Below are 22,354 nucleotides of genomic sequence, written 5' to 3'. Positions count from 1 at the left end.
ATTTTTTTTCCTGAAGGGAAAAATAATATGAATTTCTCTGGAATAGTTTTCCTGGAAATTCTTTGGATCACTAGAGATAAGAAATGAGCTGTCAAAATATGGTTTGGTATGAGGCTCATTGGGTAAGCGGTAACTAACCCTAGCTGACATGAAAACTATGGTTTTTGGAGCTTTGTTGTATCACTGTCCGGAGCCCAAGCATAAAAAATTTCAGGTCACTCAAATTGAATTATGTGGTCTCTATTAATCTGTTTTACTGGTCCATCTTACAGAAAACAAATGTTCGAATCTCTCTCTTAAACGGTTCGAATTTCTTGATTCCTAAGCTTCAGACAGTGAAATCCAGAGAGGATCTCAAAGAGGATCTCAACTCCTCTTACCCACTTGATTTCTGATGGTCTTTAACGGAAGGGAAGATGAAAAACGTTAAAAACTTTATGGCATGCTTATGAGAGTGAATGATTACAATCGCCAAACAAACCGTTACAAGTATATAATTAAATAGTCCAGCTATAAAATGGACGTCCTTTTTTTTTTTTTTTTTTAACAAAACAGCAAGTATTGATACGTTATAGATATTGTTGATCACCATTGCAAACAAAACGTACCGAAGTAAATATTTTGGAAATTATTAATATTATTGCAAGTCTATTGCTTTAAAGGACAGACGTCCAACAAAAGAAAAAAAATAAAAAATTGAGCCATTAGGGTTTTCCTTTTCCTGTTTTTCACATCACCTTGGCAGCTTTAGCCTAATTAAGACTTGGTGGACAGTACCTACTTGTTGGCGTTTCAAAATAATCCAGCATCGAAAATCCAACGTGACTTCTAAAGTCTTTGTCCCAAAATCTTTCCACATCTTGAGCTTCCAAATGTTATGTTTTACTGTTGGATTAGCGGGAACATGAAATTCGAATTTAAAACATCTTTTGAGAAAATATGAACCGAATCGAAGTTACGCTAACCATTATTTCTTCACAACAAGTCACTGCTTTAACATCTGCAGAAAAATATATGTTAGACTGATAAAAATGGTCAAGATTCTGTAACAAAAACGAAAACATTCAGAACCGACCGACCACTTTGGCTGAGTTTGTGCATGTGTTTACCAAACTAAATATATATTAAGGTTGATAAGTTGAAAACAAATACAAGGTTAGATGCATACTGTCGCGAATTGCTTTGACATCTGCTGCATGGTAATATCCATCTGACACAGCTCATCTTGTCTGCAGCATTATTCACTAACCCTAATACAATAGCCGATAGAATTAGAATCTTATACCAAACGTTATAACATTGGTTTAATTATATAATATACACATATATAGGGCGGATCTGTGATACCACTTTTTTTACATAACTTTTGACATAAGTTTTCGTAGAACCCGCACCGAACTGTATTTCAACAACTTGAAAAGATAGAGGGTCATATGATTTCAGATTTGAGTGTTTTTTGGTAGGCATGATTTTTGAGGGAAAACTTAAAAGATAAGATGGTTTGGATCGTTGATATACATTACAACGTGGGCAACACAAAAACTTGTGTTAAAAAAGTAGGGTCACGGATCCACTCCCCCATATATATATATTTAGTTTTATCTTTCACCCAAAACCAGTAAAGTTACAATTTTATATTGCAAGTTAATAGTTTTTGTTAGATTTGGTAGGTCAAAATGCCTCAATGCAGATTATTTAACGATAGTAGGCGAGCTAATAAAAAGATTAGGCGAGCTTAACTAGCGCTTCAGAGAACACTACTCAGGCTTCCAAACGCCTTCGCTAGCCAAAATGTATTGGATGAAAGAAAAAGTAAGTTGCGATGGTGCTAGGGTTGGTTTTGTAATAAATATGATTAGGTTGGCTCTAAGTGCTTGTACTTTAATTACTTTCGACAATTACAAGAAGCAGATTTTGCTGTTTTGTGGACTTTATTGCATGTCTTCGACATCAGATCGGACCATTCTGCTTGCTTTTGCCTTTGTCTTCGCCCACGCGAGAGGGCTAATGCCTTTGCCTTTACATATCTTAAAATAAATGGATAATTAAATGGCTTAAACACATCTTAGTGCCTATTTGGTTCGCAAATTATACTAAACGCAATTGTATAAATGATAATATATGAAACTACTAAGAAACAAGATCATTCGAATCATTTTTCGGCCCATGTAAGACTTGGGAAACAAGCAACTCACAAGCAATAGGGAGACCGAGATGTACGAGCAAGAACCATGTTCAAGAAACTGAGAATTGTAAGGGCAGTGCTTTTCACACCCCCTTTTTCACTTCATATACGCCCCTCTAGTTTTGTAGCCGTTAGATTTAACAATGAAAGTAAAATCAACAGTCAAGATTAACAGAGAGTGTGCACAAGGTAAAAGAAAGTGCATTGATAACAAACTTGACTCATAATACATGTGGGTCTTATCACCATGCTACATTACATTGTGCAGAATCTGCAGATCAATCAAACCTCTAATTCTCAGATTCAGACTCTTTTTTCTCTATCGATTTAATAAAGTTACGCACGATTGTCTTGCCTTGAGAAGTTATGATACTTTCAGGATGAAACTGAACCCCCTGCAAATTTCAAAAACATTTGGTTAGAAAGGAGGCATAGAAATCAGATTCAACAATTTAAGAGTTAATCACATTAAAACTAATTTGTTTGGGGCAAACCAGCTGCAATCCATCATGGCAATTTTTTTTTTTGTTTCATGAATGTAACGTGTGTCAATGCATGTCAAAAGAAACGAAGAGTACCAGCTAACTGAACATCAAATTTTACGTTACATGATTAATGATTTTATATCGTGCAATATTGGTTCCAGCATGGTACACCCTGCCTCAAATTCAATAAGCGCCAAAATTTACGTATAAAGCTACAAATTTTCAACGCAAAACATTGTCAGTAACCTAATAAAGGAATCTAAGGATTAGAAATGACGCCCACGGCAACTGCCTCTCAATCTTATGACTCTCTTCTTTATATGGTACACACTTGTGTATTGAAGTGCATTTTCTGTAGCCAAGGCAACTTATAATTTGTATTATCTAAATAGCACAACATTCTACCTATGCATAATAGTTTGAAAAGAGAAAAGAAAAAGGAAACCGTTTCATACTTGAAGATGCTTATATTTCTTGTGACGAGCAGCCATTATCAGTCCATCCTCTGTCCATGCTGTAATTTCCAGTTCATCACCTGGGAAACTGTCCTTATCGATTACAAGACTGTGATATCTGCCAGCAGTGAAAGGGCTGAAAAGACAAAAGGAAAGTTACTTGTTACTTGAGTTAATGCACAGGATGGTTGAGAGTTCGGAAGGATATTCTTCGTCAATTTAACGCTAAGCAAGGTCTTCTCATACTAGTTTATTATTCCATTACATTACAAACAACGGGAGAAACCTCATAAACTAAATCAAACATTTCCTTTAGCAACCAATCCAACCTAATATATGGTACCGTCAACCAAACACCAGCCCCTACATGTTACTTTCAAATAATATATGGCCAAAGTAGTAGGATTTTTAGATTAATGTGCCCATATATAATCAAGAATTTCAAATACAACTTAGCATTTGCTACTAAGCTTGCACAACAATGCCATTCAAGAAATGACTGATAATGAAATGCATTTTATGCAACATTAAAGCCAGCTTACACGAAAGCCACAAGGAACTATGGTTAACAAACGATCAACAAAGGTACAAATAGAAGTTTACAACAAGGTACTGCAATCATTCATAACGTAAAAAACAAAAGAAATGTAAAATGTGAGCAATGTTTGGAAATACTTAAATAATAAATAGGATTGTTAATATTTGCTGACGGTTAGGGTAAAATTTACACTAGGAAGACATAAATAGGCATCACAAAAGGACAGAAAATTTCATACTTTGATAATCCTGAAAACAAGCTATCTTCCTCCTCGTTATAATATACAGGAGAGCTCTTCCCATGCATGACGCCAAAAGGAGAACGAACAATTTTCCCTGCAACGCCACAGACCCACGTGGATTATGATAAAGCCCACAATAAATAAGGGTACAATGAAAAGATACCATAGATAATCAAAGTATGTAGTCAAATGCATAACAGAAATATAAAGATTGTTAAAAAGCCCTTATCAAATGCAAGATGACTTACCTCCAAAAGCCTCCCCGATGCACTGCAAACCCATACATACACCGAATAAGGGTACAATGGGCCCTAGCTCCAACACAGTTTGCAATGATATTCCAGAATCCTGAGGGGTGCCTAAAAAAAGGGAAATACTAGTGTCAAGATCTAATAATGAGTGATTGTTTCCTTTCCGAAACATCTACCTATGAAACATCACCAAAAGGTGCAGAACTGACCTGGCCCAGGAGAGATTAGCACTCCTCTGGGATTTTTCCTGTAATAATGGAAAGAAGCAACAGTTAGTAAAGTCAGATTCCTCGCAGTCACAGAGAATATATCTTTATATCATTATTGCTTCGCCACCCAATACACTGCGCTTACGCATCAGAAAAAAAGTGATTAAATAGGTAAAGTACAACTACTTACCTTTTTAGTTCATCAACACTTAGTTCATCGTTCCGATAGACTTCAAAGAGACATCCCAACTCTCCCATATACTTCGCATCAAAGAAAGGTATTAGTACAACGTCTTCTTGATTTGCAACCATCAATAAATAAAAGGACAGATAGACTAATTATGTCGAACTGCTTCGGGAATTCCCAGTCCCACCTGACTCTGGAAGAGGGCTTCTTAAAAATCTAGAGTACTTAAAGCACATGAATTCAAAATCAAACGCATGTTCGGTGAGCATTCCTTGAATGATCATACATAATCTTGTTGCATTCTATTAAAAATTGAAAATCAAGGCGTCTCCTTTTCTATCTTCTCTCTAGTGCAGCAGTCACAAACCTAAAAGAGTCACAATGGATGGTTTTTGCAGCTGTTATATTGAATTTTTGGCTCTAGAAGGTCAAACCTCCTCTATTCGAAAAGGGAATACTCCGTGAATACAGAAAAGAGAAAACAAACATTCTGTGCAAAATAACTAGCAAAGTGGAAGAAAAAAGATGTGAACTACTAACTCTATGTACATAAAAAAATCGAAAATTTAAATTCATCATTGTTCATGAAAGGAGGAAAATTCGAAGAGAAAATTAGTTATATTGGTAACCTGGCAGAGATTGTAGGTAAAGCTATCATAATTGTCAATGACAATGATGGGATTCTTGACCCTCTTTTCGGCAACGGCTGGCTTCGAGTTCTGTTCGGAGTCGGCCATTGAAGCTTTTGCGGCAAACCCATTTCCCAATTTCACACCAAATCGCAGTCCTGCACACAAAAACCACATCTTTGTGTCAATTTCACATAGCTGGGATGAGAGAGAGAGAGAGTGCGCGCGCGTGTGTTTTAGAGAGGTACGTGAGAGGGAAGAAGAGGGCACGGCAATGGAGGTAGGACGAGGGGTTTGCAGGGTTTTGAAAGAGAGAGCGGGTTTTGATTGTATGAGAGAGGACTGAGATGTCACTGTGGCCGCCATTGCTAGACAGAGAGAGAGGAGAGACGCGTCGCTTGAAATTCTTCAGTCCAATTGCATTTTGGTGACTTTAAACTTTGGAACAATTAAAGTAAGACATTAAAATGATTGGTTGTATGAAAAATTACCTTAACGAGATGAGAGATTCATCACCTCAATGTTTTGAGGTCACATTAAAATACGCCCTGAGCCCTCGGGTTAGTAGAATACATCCACATATGATATGTGCATAACAAACCACAATTAGTGCTCAAATCAAACAAGATTATAAAAATAAAAATACTAATGGAACAATATCATCCTAATAGTTGCAAATCTTTTACATATGAAAGACAATCCCTTGTTTAGTATGCTTAAACAAGCTTGGAATCTTAAATTGTGAGAAAGGGCACTAAAACATGAACAAGAGGAATCCACCGAAGAAGATCCTTTGCATTTTAGAAGAAAATAAAGAGCTTGGACAAGATCGATTAGCTGAAATTGAAAAAGATGATATTCACAAGGAGCTTGTAGCTTTTTTGGAGAAGAACATTTTTCCTTGCATTTTAAGCTTGAGTTCGAATTCTCCCAACACCAATGTCGTTTGAACAAAAAGATGCAAGTCTTACTTTAATTATGATGTCTTAAGTAACAAGTTTGTATCAAAAAGAAAAATTAAAGGCTAAGCAACACATAATATTTGAGAATATTTCAAAAATCATCATGCAGTTAAATTTAAAGTACTTGAAAAAAAAAATTGAAACATTGGGGTGGAATTAAAAAAGAGCATTCTCCATTCAGCAAAATTTGAGTAGATTCGGTGAAGATCCAAACAAAGCTAACGTGGTTTTGCAAAATTATGGATAATCATATGTATACATCAAATCACAGAAAAACTGAAATATCTCTGTGATTTTTTTAAAAATCTATAAAAATTGACTACCGTAACAAAATCACCATTAGATCTCTTTTAAAATACGATAGATAATATGCGTGGTCTATTTTTCAAACTCAAAAGTCCATGAAAACTTACCTAACTTCCCTTTTGAAAAATTTGCGAAGACGGCTCTTAAACTAAGTCCCGACAATTACACTATTGAGTATTTACAGCTAGCTCTTATATGGGTAGGTAAATTTAGATTCTATTTTGAAGAAGGGGAAAAAAAATATTTTTCATGCCATACACACCATGTTTAATTATGTTAATCAAGAGACCGAAATAAATGAAACAATTCAAAAATCTTTGCCGTCTAGAGAGATAAACAAAAACAAAAAAAATCTGTCGTGCCCTTAGCTTTGAATCCGCAACAATCTTCTTAACAATCCTTCTTGGTCTCTTCTCTTTTTCTCCTTCCTCGTACTTTTGTTTATGGCGTATAATTTTGACTGTAAATGTCATATTTACTGACACTCGACTCACGTACAAACAAATACAATATTCAAATAAAGTTATCACATTTGATACAAGTTTAGAGAGAAAAAGACATGAAAGTTGTTGAATTAAATTGAGTTTAAGTTTAGCCAGTACGACACTACGAGTACAAAATCATATCCATATTGGTATCTTTTGCAATTGAGAATAATGCAAATTTGTTCACATATAAAACAATTCAAGCGAATTGAGATTGTTGTATTGTCATAAGCACATGTGCAAATGTATATACTAGACCAGACTAGAATTTCAGGTATCAAAAATGGGAACTTCTAACAACAAATAGTTGTTACAAAAGTGACGAAACTGAAATATTTGTTGACCAAAACAAAAAGAGAAGAAATTTGTGGACTCTTTGGGTTTGTAAGCAGCTCATTAATGATTAAAAATTTGTTTGTAAGTATTTTAAAAATGATAGAAATAACTTTTAGAAAAAATATTTTTTTGTTCTAAGAGCATTTAAAAAGTTTTCTAGAAGAAACATATTTTTAAAAATTGAATTCGAGAATTCATTTAAATTTTTATTAAAAATTGGTTCAAAAAATATTTTTATAAAAAGTTTTTTTAAGTTATTCTAAAAACAGTTATAAACAAGTCATATCCCTAAATCTTATTAAGAAATTAAAGAACTAATCTAATACAATGACCAAAATACCCCTACAGTCAAGATATGCTCTATGGGTTCCTTCCATACTGACAGGACAGAGCTCCCTCATCAAGGTGAGAGAGAGAGAGAGAGAGAGAGAGAGAGGGTTTCTCAGCCACCATTTTAGACCAAATGCGTGCTCAATAAGCCATTCGTCACCTTCCCCCTCATTTTACACGCGCAGAGACTAACATTTTCCACCAAAACCTAGATCTTATTCTTCTTCGTCTTCTTCTTCTGCTTCCAAACCCCACCGCCCCAATCAGTACGCCACTCAGAGACCTACTCGTCCGTCCCCAAATAAATATGCACGCAGAGAAAACGACTGCCCTTTAATTCTGCTTTCAATTCCCACAAACCCCATTTCCCAGATCTGACTCGTTGACCAAGCTCCGATTCTTCACCTCAATTCGCTTGAACCCAGCTGTTTCGTTGGATCGGTGCGATATTTGAACAATTTAAGTGGAACCCATCTCAGGTTTTGCATTGTTCTTGAGAAATTTTAAGGGTTTATTATTCTAAAAGTGGTAAAATTTAAGAAAGTTGTGGTCTTTAAGCTGATTCCTGCTAGAGTAGGGGTTTAATTTGGTGCGATCTGCTAGAATTTTGTGGGGTTTGGGATATAGCCGTAGGTTTGATTGATTGGATCTGGGAGTTACTGAGGCATGCTTTGTAAGTGATAATAGACTTAGTAGTGAGTTTGGTGTAGTGGGTTCTGATGACAATGCCGTCGGGGAATGTGGTTTTATCGGACAAAATGCAGTTTCCTAGTGGTGGGGGCGGTGCGGCCGTTGGAGGCGGCGAGATCCACCAGCACCCCCGTCAGTGGTTCCCGGATGAGCGTGATGGGATAATCTCGTGGTTGCGCGGAGAATTCGCAGCGGCAAATACCATTATAGACTCCCTTTGCCACCATTTACGTGCAGTTGGTGATCCAGGCGAGTACGACGTCGTTATCGGGTGTATTCAGCAGAGGAGGTGCAATTGGAACCCTGTGCTTCATATGCAACAGTACTTTTCCGTTGCGGAGGTGATATATGCACTGCAACATGTTGCCTGGAGGAGGCAGCAGATGCAATATGATCCTGTAAAAGTGGGGACCAAGGAGTATAAGAGATCCGCTTCGGGGTTTAACAAGGACCAACAGAGGGCTGAGCATTTCAAGGAAGGACATAATTTTAGGACAGAGGTTCATAGTTATGATGGGAATTCTTCGGGGCTTGTTGCTTCGGAGAAAGTTGAGCGGGGAAGCGATGTAGCTGAGGAAGTTAAGCCCCGTGGCGAGGTTGGGAAGTTGGATGATAACGGTTTAGCGCCTGCTGGAGAGAAAAAAGGTAACTTTGGGCTTAGGATTGGTGATTTCGTGCTCATTTGAACAAATATAGTAAATGCTGGTTTGATGGTAATCAAGTCCGAGCTTTAAAGCTGAACGAAAAAGTCTTAATCTTTTGAAGAACATCAAGCTTGTCTTGAATATGTTAGGAATTTTTTTTAAGTTGGCATTCACAAATGGTCGAGAAACTATCTTTTAGTAATTTTGAAATTCATAGGTTGTGACCTGAAAAGGAAAGTGTTTCACCAGGTGAGATTGCTCTCTTAAAACTAGGAAATCACTGCAGGGTAAATGCACTGTCTTAAAAGTTGTACAAAAGTAGCAGCCCGTCTCTGAACTATTTGTATTGCATACACATGCAAAATTCATTTTAATATGCCTGTGTTCTATCTGCAGTATACAGATTCGGATAATTTTCAGTTGTAAACCTTATTGTAATACAGTTATGATTGCTGTTACAGATGCTCTTACAAAACCTCAAGAAGATAGCAGATTAAGGAGTTCAGGGAATTCACAGCAGACTATATATTGCAATTTAGAACCTGAAGTTGCGGTAGGAGATGGATGCACCTCAAGCTCTAAAGGTAACACACTTTGTTAGTTTACCTTTCTTTCATTACTTTGGGGGTTTTAGTCTGGGGGGAAAGGTTTAGATGTGGAATATAGATCTTTTTAGGAGGTATTACTAAGGCATGGGAAGCCTACCAGGTGGGATACCTCTTATATTTCCGTCTTTAGCATGTGCTTTAGATGATTTACCCTAGGGTAAATATGTTGAGAATTGTTCATCCCAATTCATGGTTTGACATAATATTTCTCACTCTCTATTGCCTACTAAAATACGTACATCAACTCCAAATCTATCCTGACATGGCTTCAAAATGTGGTTTTATTTGATTCTATTTCTTCTACTATTGTATTTAAACTTGGGATTATGTGATCTTTTTCCAGAGAATGAATCACATTCTATCCAAATTCAGAATGCAAAGCAGAACCTTCCCGTTGTTCCTAAAACTTTTGTTGGCAACGAGTTAATAGATGGAAAGACGGTAGTTTCCTCATTTGATACTGTCTTTTTAGCTTGAAGTATGTTATGAATCAGTAGGTTTTCTAACGTTTTCCTTTTCAGGTTAATGTGGTCGATGGACTGAAATTATTTGAAGGATTGCTTGGTGACACAGAAGTCTCCAAACTTGTTTCTTTGGCTAATGATTTAAGGGTTGCAGGGAAAAGAGGACAATTGCAAGGCGAGTTTAACAATCCTTTGTATGAAAAACTTTTGGTTGATTCCAGTACTAAACATAAATCCGCCATGTGTTGTCATCAATTTGGTAGTTAAACGCCATTTGAGCTGATCAAATCATCACCGTCATCCTTACCCATGTGCTAAGCATATTTAATCTGCTACATGTATTCTTGCCTTTCTTTACTATTCTATTACTATCTCCTATTAACTTCAAATATTTAATGTAGTGTGTCCCATGTTAGTTTTGGTCAACATCTTTGTCATGTACCTTCCAATTAAACTAGTTTTAGGTTATAGGTGTATCTAGTGGTTTTTGTTTTATATTTTCAAACTACATAAGCTTACTCCACCTGTTATTTCTTTGGGCTGTTCAATAATTTGTTTTGAACCTGTATTGAACCCTTTGCTTTAAGAAATGATCTTTGAAAAAAAATTGTGTCAATGTTTAGCTCAGAGCAAAGGGTTCAATAAGCGATCTAATAAATGATTGCCTGAACGTATATTGTTTTTTAATTCTCTGTTGAGGATCTCTCGTTCCCTCGCAAACTTTTTTTGTTCCCTTTTCTTTTTATAGGAGAGGATTTGGATGGCTTAGTTTTAACATTTGGAATGTTGTTTTATTCTTACATTTTCCTTAAATCCTTTCCATCCTAACCTGCAAGATTATTGGTTGTTTTACCCCTGAAACCTTTCGAGAAAGTTTTCAAAATGCTTGTACTAGTTAGTGTTAGCGACTCTAATATCACTTGTGTTTGGTATTATTGTTTCTACACTATGGTCTATGTTATTTGTGTGGGTGTGTGCACATCATGCCAGGGAAATACTATTAATGAATTTCTAATCAAATTTTGGTAAGTTTGTATTTCATAATTTCATTAACTCTCAGAAGAGTACTATTTTTGGTAAACCAGAAAGCACACCTGACAACTTTAAGTTTTAAAGAAAAACACTTAAAGAGCCCAATTGGAGAAAACGCCCTTATCTATCCACTTCTCATGCTATAATTGATTCTAGTTGTGAATTTCCTTTGGTGTTAAAAAGTAAGTTGGGTTTTTCTCTAAATTACTGAGTTTGAAGTGTTTTTTCTGTAAAGTGTGATGTTATATCCAGGGCTTACATATGAAAAACCCCTTGCGAATAATATATACTCTCTTTTTCTATGCAAAGCAGGTCAGACATATGTGGTCTCAAAGAGGCCCATGAGGGGACATGGAAGAGAAATGATTCAATTGGGCCTACCTGTTACTGATGCTCCATCTGAAGATGAAATTTCTGCAGGAACCTCCAAAGGCATGTTGCAAATTACGTTGGTCTTTTAATTTTTGCCAATATAAGGAAATGTCTATTCACATTTTATTCAAATTCCATTTGTTGATTTTTCTATAAATGAAATCTGTAGATCGGAGAATAGAAGCCATCCCTTCCTTGCTGCAGGATGTTATAGATCGCTTGGTTGGGATGCAAGTTACGACTGTGAAGCCAGACTCTTGTATCATTGACTTTTATAACGAGGTTGATATTGGTTTACTGTATCTTCTTCTAGGTTTCTATAATTGCACAATTTTCTGAGAGTCATAATGTTTATGAAATTTTGTGACGATTATTTGTAGGGAGATCATTCACACCCTCACACATGGCTACCTTGGTTTGGAAGGCCTGTTTGCGTTCTGTTACTGACAGAATGTGACATGACTTTTGGGAGAGTACTAGTATCAGACCATCCTGGGGATTATAGAGGCTCCCTCAAGCTTTCTCTTACACCTGGGTAGCCTTTCTGACCGCTCTCATTTGATAATATTTATCTTCTTCGGTGTGAACTTCTTTTTGGTTTGCTGCCGCTTCTCTTTTATGTACTTTATTTATTGTCATCTTTCTAAATAAAGTATTGTAGGCCGAGTAGTACTGGTTTAAAAATATCGGAATCAAGTTAAGGTTACTTAGCGGTGAAACATTGAATTCTGATGACCTAGTAATACTTGTAGCTTTTTTAGAAGTTGGCTCTATTGCATCCGTTAGAGATCGATACATTATTCATACTAATAGAACACGTTTTCCTTGTTGCCTTTGCATGCCGGAAGAATATGAGTTGAATATTCAGGATCATGGCATAGTTTTCTCACATCCATATGCAATTGTCTTGTCCTTTCTTTTGATCTTGCGTATGAAATCGTGCCATCATATATAACTTAAAGGCTGCTTACTTTCATTTGAGATTCCTGACACAAGGTGTTTGATCATGAACGCTGCAGATCCCTCCTTTTGCTGCAAGGGAGATCCACAGATTTTGCTAAACATGCAATACCTTCTATCCGAAAGCAACGCATACTTGTTACTTTCACAAAGTCTCAACCAAAGAAATCGGCGATGAGCGATGGTCAACGCTTTCCTGGACCTACTCCAGCTCAGTCATCTCACTGGGGTCCAGCATCTGGTAGATCTCCAAGTCACATCCGGCATCCTGCTGGTCCCAAGCACTATGCGGCAGTTCCAACAACTGGTGTTTTGCCAGCCCCACCAATTCGGTCCCAACTTCCACCTCCAAATGGCATCCAGCCATTGTTTGTGCCAGCTCCGGTAGGACCAGCAATACCTTTTGCCACAGCAGTTCCCATACCACCTGTTTCAGCTGGATGGGCAGCAGCTCCCAGGCATCCTCCGCCTCGCATCCCTCTACCTGGCACTGGAGTTTTCCTCCCTCCCCCAGGTTCGGCTAACTCATCAGCTCCTCAACAGCTACCTTATATTGCAACTCAAAAGAGCCCTGCTGTTGAGATTCCTCCCCAGATAGAGAAAGAGAACGGGTCTGCAAAATCCAACCATAGCACCACGCCTTCTCCAAGAGGAAAGTCGGATGGGAAAGCTGAGAGACACGAGTGCAATGGAAGTGCGGACGGAACTGGCAGTGGAAGAGCAGTCGTTGAAGAAGAACATCAGGACTCCGACAGTGTGACAGCAAGCAATCAAGCCGGAGCAGTATAGGGGAGGGCTAGAGAGAGAGAGAGAGAGAGAGAGAGCGAGAAAGATTAAGGAAGAAACAGAGTAGAGGCTGCAAACTGCAACGAGAGTTGGAAACAAATGTAAAGAGCGGCGAGAGTGAAGAGCTAAAATCGTAGTAAGCAAGAGGAACAGGCGGAAGAAGTTACCGATTCTCTTTGGGAGGATGGATTGAGAGATCATCCCTTTTCCTCTTTTTGTTTTTTGGTTAATCTTATGTCACATCAACTCTTACACTAGTAGTTGCAAAGCAAACCACATTATGAATCATCCATCTTTTCCTCTTCTTCCTTCCCATCTTTTCTTCTCAAATTTTGACGCCTCTCTCTCCATCTGATTTGATTGCTCTTCTACATATGAAATCGGACGATATTTGATTTATTTCTTAAATACACGTGCTTATTTCTATTGATGATACATTATTTAGTTTGTAATTTTAATTTTCGAATTTAACCTTTCTAACATTATTCTTGTCCTAGTTCGAAACCGGGCAGAAGAATCTCTCCTTTAATACACCTAACTGGTTTTCAAGAATATTCTTACTTTTTCATTGAAGTAATTTTAACCGAATCTAAATTATGAAGATGTGAATTTAAAGTTGTAACTAACTTGGATTAATTCACATAAGAGGGGTTCAAAACCAAAAAACTCTTCGCTTTACGAGGTTGAGAGGTACGTATATCGCATGCAGTTTTATTCTTGGATTAGTTCAGATCAGATTGTTGAGAAAAAAACAACTACTTTCGAATGTTGTCGACCCTTCAAATTTTCATTTTTCTAGTAGTAAATTGTAACTATGGTAAAAGTTAGGTGCAGTTAGAAACTCTTGTTCATCCCAGTCAATTTGTTGCGTCGTCTCTTTACACTACAGTTTACACCCAGTAGCGGAGAACTGAGATGGGAGAGGCAGAAGAAGGCGATCGCCGCCGCCTCATCCTCCACAACTTCCTTTCCCTCCAAGAATGCAAGGAGCTGGAGTTCATCCACAGGAGCAACTGCACGGTTGGCTACAGACCCAATGTTTTCTCGACCACGCTCTCGCACCTCATCGCCACCAATTCCGCCCACCTCATCATCCCCTTCGTCCCCGTCAGAGGTACAATCATCTGCCCCTCTTTTCAATTTCCCGTTTTCTTTTTCTTCATCCAATTAGGGTTTAGGGTTTTTGAAGTTGGGTTTTTTCATATTTGGCTGACACGCAGAGAGATTGAAGGAGAAGGTTGAGGAGTTCTTTGGGTGCCAGTTTGAACTCTTCGTTGAATTCACCGGTTTGATCAGGTGAAAAAGTTACCTGCTTTATTATCAAAATTCCCCATAAACTATCGCAAAAGTATCATTCCCCCCCTTACTTTAGGCTTAATTTCATTCCCTACATATCTCACATTTTTCCATTTCGTCAGTTTCGTCTATTGACTGTTAACTTTGGTATTGACATCGTATGAATAATATCGATGACATATTGACGATTTATTGAGTATGATGTAATCAAAAGTTGGCTCCAGAGCATGCTGGGATGATTTCTCATTTATCGTTCTGGTCTTTGTTCCTCAGCTGGAGTAGAGGAGCAAGCATTGGGTGGCATAGTGATGACAACCGGCCCTATCTCAAACAGCGTCACTTTGCGGTGTGTATTCAACCTTGTGAAGGATGTTCATGTTAAAACATAAATGTTGTTCTTTGTCAAGTGCAGTATGATAACAATTTTCATTCAACTCATTACTAATGCTGATGAATCTTTTGAATGGTTTCTCTTGATTGTTTTTTTCTCAAATTGGCTGTTGCAAGCTCCATTGCTTTAAACTCTCCTTAACCACACGCTATGTTTTTTTTACGCTGTTGCAATCGTTTGTAATTTCTCATATAGTCATTCTGCTGATGGTTTTCCTAATTTTGTTTGTAAAAGGCAGTCTGTTATTTAAACAATTACGTGGATGATTTCAAAGGTGGACTTTTTCACTTCCAGGATGGCAATCCAGAAACTATTGTTCCATCACGTGGGGTAAGTGACTGGAGCTCTTGAGATTTTCCAGTTTCTTTATACAGTATGTGCATGGGAATACAGGGGTGAGATTTACAAACATCTCAAATGCATATCCATAATGGGGGAAAAAACAATTCGATAAAGGTTTATTAGTTGCCGTAATGTCCAGTCAATTTCAACATTTGATCACAATTCGTTAGTTTATCGTATTTGTCAGGATGTTGTGATATACACAGCTGACAGCCGCAACACTCACTCCGTTGATGAGGTAGATTCAACTGTCTCTCTCTCATGCTAAAACATCATTTGAGAGATTCTTTTCTGATGCTAATCATTTGACAGATTACTGATGGTGAAAGACTCACACTGGCATTATGGTTCAGTCGTGATGCTACCTATGATGAGGATGCTAAACTTATATCCCTTCTCTCACAGAGTCTGTTGCATGATAATGTTCCTAAATTGTGTCTACCTATGCCAGCATCTAGGAATATGTACTGGTTTTCACCCGCTCAAGCTTCTTCTGATCACCAGTTGGGTTTTGATATATGCTGGGCAAGACTGCATATTCTTGGATACGATCTACTTTTCCGTGAAGACAAGAGCCACTGTTCAAATATTGCTGAGTTACTGATGGAGCCACTGCGATTAGCAAGGGGAGATGAGTTGTTTGACCACGAGTTCATCAACATCTTGCATGCATTGCAGGTATTCAAACCAACACGGTCTGTCATATTCTGTTGGTATATAGTGTGATAAATGTAAATTTAAAGAATTCATTCAGTAAACACATTTAACCTGCTTTCATTATATGCAACAGATTGTACAATTCCACTGTTGGAAAGCTCCTGGTCTTGAATCTGCCAAATTAGGTACGAGCAATGTGGTACGCTTGTCCCAATCACAGAGGGAAAGAATTCTTCATATCAAATCTTCATTTGTGAAAGATCTTCATCTGCTAGAGTCTGTTTTCAGCAACGTGGCATGCGCTGAGAGTTTGCAAAATTCCTTTAACTGGGCTGATTTTTCAGTTGCAGTCACTCTCTGGGAAGATTATTCCCGCAAGTTACATAAAGAACTGGTAATGAGCTTTCCACACTGGAGAACGCATCATTCTATATTTTTTGTATCATTCGATGAAAAGTAGTTCTTTCGTTGTATTTGTTAACTGATTGCAGACCTTGGCGTCGTGGTCAAGGCCAGGTGCCTCCATCTGCACCCACATTCAAATTCCCCTCCCCGTAGTTTAAACTAGAAAGAATTTATACTGCAATTATCGAAATTTTTGTATAACAGGTATGTTTACGACGCCTTATACAGAGTCAATTTTATTTTCCAATAACTTAACTAGCAGAGTTACTATTTTAAGAATAGGTGAATGTTCTGTGAGTGGCTGAGTCGATCTCTTTGGAGAGGCTCCATTTGTGCAAAACATTGCCAGAGTCATCATAGTACGCAACGGCAGCAGTGGCCTTGGTCATTTGAAACGACATAAAGCCTTGGCCGTCGTAAATTCGTAATACAACTTCAACTCCTCTGGAGTCCACGACTTTATATCACCTTTCCATGCCTTTCATCCACCTCCACTTGTAAGGAACTGAATTTGACTCCATGTTTAACCAATTAAACCAAATTAGTTTGTGATTACGTATGTAATACCAAGTTAATATCGAGTTTTTGTGTGTACAAATGTACCTATTGGAATCACTGATGTCCGGTCAAAATTGACACTATTTGCTTGAAGAAAAGTGGGAACGAATATAAAAAGTAGAAACAAACAAGTGATACTAGGAGAGAAGAAAATTAGACAGAACCTCGAGTGCAAAAATTATGGCATTGTTTAGGAAGTACTAGGTTACCTTAAGGATTAGGAGAAGTTGGATTCCACATCGATTGTCACTTCAAATAGTATACCATTGTTATACAAAAATACGATCTCCGTAATAATTTCGTTTATTTTTTTTATCTTTTTTCAGCACAAAAGGGGGATAACTGGTTCTAACTCACCATAAATGAACAGCTTAATTACTTATACACTTTGGTACACCACCTTCAACATCAATCGTCCTTTTACGTTAAACCATTCCTTTCAATTGCTCATATTTTCATTTATTTTCCAATTGTTGTAGTTCATACTTAGCAACAAAAGGAAAGTGAACTTTCCCCATCAAACTTCCCATATAATTCCGCTTCCTACACCCTTGTCTCTGGGTGCCTAGGCATTCACCGCAAACTTTTCCTCGTTTGAACTTCGCCTTTAACTTTATTTAAGGCTATGTCACATCCCTAAGGTGCTCCCCTTGGATTGGACCTATTCTGATTCTGAATTATCTGTAGCTACGCTATTCATCTCAATTACATTAGCTAGGTTTTCATGGACTTGCCGGAGATTTTTTCGCCGTTCAAAATGGTAGGCTACTTTAAGGGAAAGGAGGAACCGATCAGTTTTACAATCAATAATATGTAACTATGGTAGATCAGCTGGAATGATTAAGCAAATTAAGTTCCATTAACGACATAATTATCCAGACATAGGCACTTATAATTTTACCTCTTTTTACCTGCATTACAAATAATATAGCAGACTAAGAACCATACACAGATTGCGTATACTTCTACATGTCCACCTCTTTACATGAAAGAGTAATGCTGCTTTGATGTCCCCCATTTGTGCAAGACATTGCCAAAAACGTCGTAGAATGCAATATCCAATTCGGTTTGAGTGATCTGCACTGACATGAAACCCTGCCCATCGTAATACAACTTCATTTCGCTTGGACTGTAAGGGCTAACTTCGCCCCTCCATGCCTTTGAACCACCACCACTTGTTAGAAATTGAAGTGGGCTGCACAGCAATGCTTCAAATTAGTTTCCATGCATAAAAGTTTAAGTTTTATACTAACATATACAACAATAATTTTATTTAGATACATAAAATTGATACATTTGCTGATACTTTTGAAAGTTGAAAATATTAAAATTAAAGAGTTACAAAATACCAGTACCTGTCGGGACTGCTTATGTGTTCTAAGCAATGGTCATGGCCATTGATGTAAAGATCGACATTGTTTTCCTGAAAATTTGACATTGCTGAGAAATAAAAGAGAAGCAAAAAGAAAAACAAGAGGGAAAAGGCGAGCGTTTTGTTTTTCGTTTCTACTTTTTAGCATGATCAGTCGTACCAGAAGAATCGGGAGAAGCTGTGTTACAAGCTCCTTGGTTTCACCATGATATCCAGCGGTTCTAATCGTGTGGTGACCAACCACAATCTTCCACTTTGCAGTAGAATCTTTTAAGGCTGAATCCACATCCTTCCACGGGCCAAAAATTAAAATTATTAAATTACAGAGAACATCTCTAATTTATATGGACAATTGCATGCATAGAGCTCATTTTTGGGGTTTCTAAAAAATGTTTGAAAATATTGTAAATTAAATTAAGGACAAAGATCCTAGCCAGATCTCTCCCATCGAATCCTAAAGATTCGGAGATCTAGATCTTTAAAATTTGATGCAACGGTTACAATTATTATCACTTTTAAAAGGACTTCCTGTTTATAGCCGTTGGATTAAATTTCAAAGATCCGAATTTTCGAATCCTTAGGATTTTGTGGGATGAGGCCCCGCTAGGATCTCTGTTTTGACGAGAAAGTACCTTGAGAAGATTTGATAGGTAATCATTTCGGGGTAATATGCCACTCCAGTCATAGACGGACTCCTCTGGATGAGTGAAGTATTTATCAACAAAGGGAGTTGTATCCACAAAGAAAAACTCCACAATTTCTGTCAAAACAGACAAATAATTTAACAGACAAATAAATCTTCTGTTTATGTCATAATTAAATATTGATAACAGTTAAGTAGTACGGCCTTATCCTTACCGGCGTCAACTATGAAGGATCTCAAGCAAAGCCATTTGCTATCCAATTCCGTAAGGACAGGACTCAACTGTGCCTCAACATCACCTCTATAATCATGATTACCAAGAACTGCAATACAATTATTAAACAAAGACAAAACATGAAATCTTTTTAACAAAATCCTGATTGGATTAAAAGTGAATATATAATTAGGGTTTGGGAAAGCATACCACTGTACCACTGCTTTTGCAAGCTTGGTGCCGTGTAGATTTTACTAAAGGAGTCTTCAAATTGTGGATCATAAATGCCCGTCAATCCATTGTCGTAAAAATTATCGCCGGTGGATATTACAAAGTCAATATCCAACTTCTCTCCAACTATTCCCATCTAGAAATCAAATGCACGAAATTGGTTCCTAAAGTTAAATCGATTTTCCAGTGAGCTGTCCATGCTAGCAAACGTGGAGTGGGGTTTCATACTACAATAATACAATTTCGTGTATATATACATACTTGAATGAAAAAATATATATATTAGAGAGATTAAAATTTTAAATTAAATTTGTAAATTAAATAATGTATCACTAATAGGAAATAAATACATTAATAATTACTTACTTAATAATTTAATCATTCAAAATCCACATTATCTAATTTACAAAATTTAATTTATAAATTTAGACTCTCTAACATTACTACGAAAACATTAAAGTATCAAACATTTTGGTGTGTCCAATCAAATCCAATATCTTTCATCTTTTTGTGTCAGAGTTTGATTGGTTTTAAAGTAGACAAATCATGGGGTTTATTTTTGGGTCAATGACAAATCACGGTGTTTGGGCTCCGTAAGCCACAATATAAAGAACTTGTCCTATATAGTATCAAGAAGGAGGGCCACTCCTGCATTATACATGCACTGCCGATGTATGATCACGAAATGGAACCAATTCTAGAGATTAAAGAACAGGAAGAAAACAAAATGAAGGTAGACGATAGCAAAATAATAATTAACTAGATACTAATACAAATTATTTGATAACGGAAGTAAGAGGGTTCATGACACATGTTGTCATTGAATGTGTGTAAGGTTTTTCATTTCTCAAGTGAAAATATATGGTGTTACATATTATGTTAGAATTAAAATTTCATTCAAAACCAATTGTTATTCGTGAAGATGTCCGAAAACAATTAAATACTACGATAAAGATTCTAATAAGCGAATGAGACAACATATAATCCGTGAAGATGGTTGAAAACAATTAAACACTAAGACAAATAAGTTTAAGAACATTATTATTAGTATGACATATATCACTAGAATTAGAGCCCGTCTAACTTATCTAACTCACCATCATTCATTTAGTTCATGACAATGGATGAAGAGCCTTTCAACATTACATGACAGTTTGGAAAAGCTTAAATTTTCCGATATCGGAATAGTAGTACAATAGTCAATGGGTAGCTGTGATTCTGACATATATTGAGATTGATAAATTTTGTTCGAACAAACTAACTAATTGAGCTAGCTCCCACACCCATTGAACTTCTGATAGCTGTATATACTTTCCTTACACTTAATTTATATACTTTCCTTACACTTAATTAATTATTGTTTACTTGACGCAGAAATCAAGTATTTGAAATTTAGAAGGAAGTACTATATACCTGATTAGCAACTTGAGATTGGTTGTAGGCTCCTCTTCTTCCCCAATCTCCCAGAACCAAAAGGCTGAGAGATCCATCGGCTTTCACTGCGTGCGGGAATCGTTGTAGCTCCGCTGTAGAAGATGTAAAAGATGACAAGGTGCATAGAGCTATTAAAGCAGGAAACAGAATACTTGACCTAATCATGGTCTTGTTTTGCATATCTAGCAGCTAGATGGAAACAAAGAGAAGAGTAGAGGAAGGGTGAGCAAAGCAAGGAAAGCTATCTATATTTATGGTTGACGAGTTGGGTTAATGTTGCATACTAAATTACAAATTACTTAACATGAATAACAAAGAATTTAAAAAGCATTTTTATTTTTATTTTTTATTTTTGGGTTAAGGAATTTAAAAAGCTTTGGATAATCGATCGTGGGATGTTACTGGCCCGGCCCCCGGGTTCAACCTAGTATCCTCCTGGAATGTTACTGCCCCAGGTTCAACCTTCATTCTCTATGTTTTTATTTTTTATTTTTTTTTTGCTGTAGGGTTGATGGAATTAGTAATATATTAGATACTAGTACCATAGGTTTCCTTGTCTCATACGGTTTGTATTTCTAATTGAGTAATGTCATGTAAACCAAAATTTTTAATCATGTGATATATCACCAATAGAAAATAGAAAAAATTGTAGAAATGTTCCTCAACTTTAAAGCAATCGGAGCACTGGTCCCTCAACTGAAAATCCATGACCATTGATCCTTAACTTATCAAAACATGCAGTTATTGTCATTTTTGTCGACTCCATCTCCATCAAAATTCCGTCAAAATGAGTCATGTTAGAAGGATCATTACTACAATTGAGTTAAAATTGAGAGATCATTATTCCAATTGGGTTAAAATTGAGGGATCATTTCTCCAATTGAGTTAAAGTTGAGGGATCATTGCTACAATTTTTCTCATTTGGTTTTCCATATATACTCTTTGATTTAGCCTCACGTGTGTGGTACGTGACTTATTTTGATGAAGATTTTAACAGAGTTGAAGAAAATGACATAACTACATGTTTTGATGAGTTAAGGGACCAATTGTCACATATTTTTAGTTGAGGGACCATTACTCCAATTGGGTTAAATTGAGGGACCATTGCTACAATTTCATCTAGGAAATAAGTAAGTTAATCAATACTAGTTTTAATTCAATTATCAACAATGACGTCATATTGTTTAACAAATTTAGTCTAAAAATTTGGTCTTTAAAATATTACACTGTATGATTACCTAGCTTTTTTTAGATCACGGAATATCTTAAGGGTTAGTTACGAATATGGAATTATATATATTAGAAATGACCCGAAGTTTCAAGGAAACGTGAGTTTATAAGATGCGCACAAGGCGTAATATGCATGCAAAATGAATGACGTAGACATCCACAATATATGGAAAATGAATCTTTATTTTCTTAACTGCATCCACAAGTCCACCTTTAATTTGTCAAAAGTAACAAAACGTAAGTTTTCTGAAAAAAAAAAAAAAAAAAAGTAACAAAACGTATAGTGTATGCACTGCAAATTGACTGAAACCAACCAAATTTGATTGAAAGCAAACAAACCGCACAACGAAAAATCTTTTGTCCCTAACACGAAATGATGTATAATGCCGATCACAACAGTATGTAGTACTAATTCTTTGAATCAAA

The 22,354-nt window shown here is 36.7% G+C and overlaps 4 protein-coding genes across 4 annotated transcripts; 2 read left to right on the top strand and 2 right to left on the bottom strand.

Annotated features, from left to right (window-relative positions):
- Positions 1-2,375: 2,375 nt before the first annotated feature.
- On the bottom strand, positions 2,376-5,628 carry LOC137731766 (anthranilate synthase beta subunit 1, chloroplastic). The gene is made up of 8 exons (XM_068470974.2): positions 5,429-5,628; positions 5,181-5,338; positions 4,555-4,625; positions 4,365-4,402; positions 4,153-4,263; positions 3,902-3,998; positions 3,126-3,261; positions 2,376-2,580 (listed from the first exon to the last, which is right to left on the bottom strand). The coding sequence occupies exons 1-8, from the start codon at positions 5,544-5,546 to the stop codon at positions 2,476-2,478; spliced, it is 834 nt and encodes a 277-aa protein (XP_068327075.1). The 5' UTR covers positions 5,547-5,628; the 3' UTR covers positions 2,376-2,475.
- Positions 5,629-7,620: 1,992 nt separating this feature from the next.
- On the top strand, positions 7,621-13,443 carry LOC137730727 (RNA demethylase ALKBH10B-like). Its single transcript, XM_068469687.2, has 8 exons — positions 7,621-8,934; positions 9,395-9,517; positions 9,885-9,982; positions 10,063-10,180; positions 11,350-11,469; positions 11,579-11,691; positions 11,790-11,944; positions 12,429-13,443. The coding sequence occupies exons 1-8, from the start codon at positions 8,319-8,321 to the stop codon at positions 13,156-13,158; spliced, it is 2,073 nt and encodes a 690-aa protein (XP_068325788.1). The 5' UTR covers positions 7,621-8,318; the 3' UTR covers positions 13,159-13,443.
- Positions 13,444-13,894: 451 nt separating this feature from the next.
- Positions 13,895-16,496, top strand: LOC137730729 (2-oxoglutarate (2OG) and Fe(II)-dependent oxygenase superfamily protein). The gene is made up of 7 exons (XM_068469689.2): positions 13,895-14,269; positions 14,376-14,451; positions 14,725-14,797; positions 15,077-15,172; positions 15,372-15,422; positions 15,497-15,862; positions 15,975-16,496. The coding sequence occupies exons 1-7, from the start codon at positions 14,071-14,073 to the stop codon at positions 16,299-16,301; spliced, it is 1,188 nt and encodes a 395-aa protein (XP_068325790.1). The 5' UTR covers positions 13,895-14,070; the 3' UTR covers positions 16,302-16,496.
- Positions 16,497-17,641: 1,145 nt separating this feature from the next.
- On the bottom strand, positions 17,642-20,970 carry LOC137730730 (purple acid phosphatase 3). The gene is made up of 7 exons (XM_068469690.2): positions 20,678-20,970; positions 19,244-19,400; positions 19,035-19,142; positions 18,809-18,936; positions 18,337-18,465; positions 18,160-18,227; positions 17,642-17,999 (listed from the first exon to the last, which is right to left on the bottom strand). The coding sequence occupies exons 1-7, from the start codon at positions 20,876-20,878 to the stop codon at positions 17,786-17,788; spliced, it is 1,005 nt and encodes a 334-aa protein (XP_068325791.1). The 5' UTR covers positions 20,879-20,970; the 3' UTR covers positions 17,642-17,785.
- Positions 20,971-22,354: the final 1,384 nt, after the last annotated feature.

The sequence above is a fragment of the Pyrus communis genome, chromosome 16, assembly GCF_041283825.1.
Source record: "Pyrus communis isolate YQ-2024b chromosome 16, ASM4128382v1, whole genome shotgun sequence".
Taxonomy (NCBI): domain Eukaryota; kingdom Viridiplantae; phylum Streptophyta; class Magnoliopsida; order Rosales; family Rosaceae; genus Pyrus; species Pyrus communis.
This window is presented reverse-complemented; position numbering and strand designations above follow the sequence as displayed.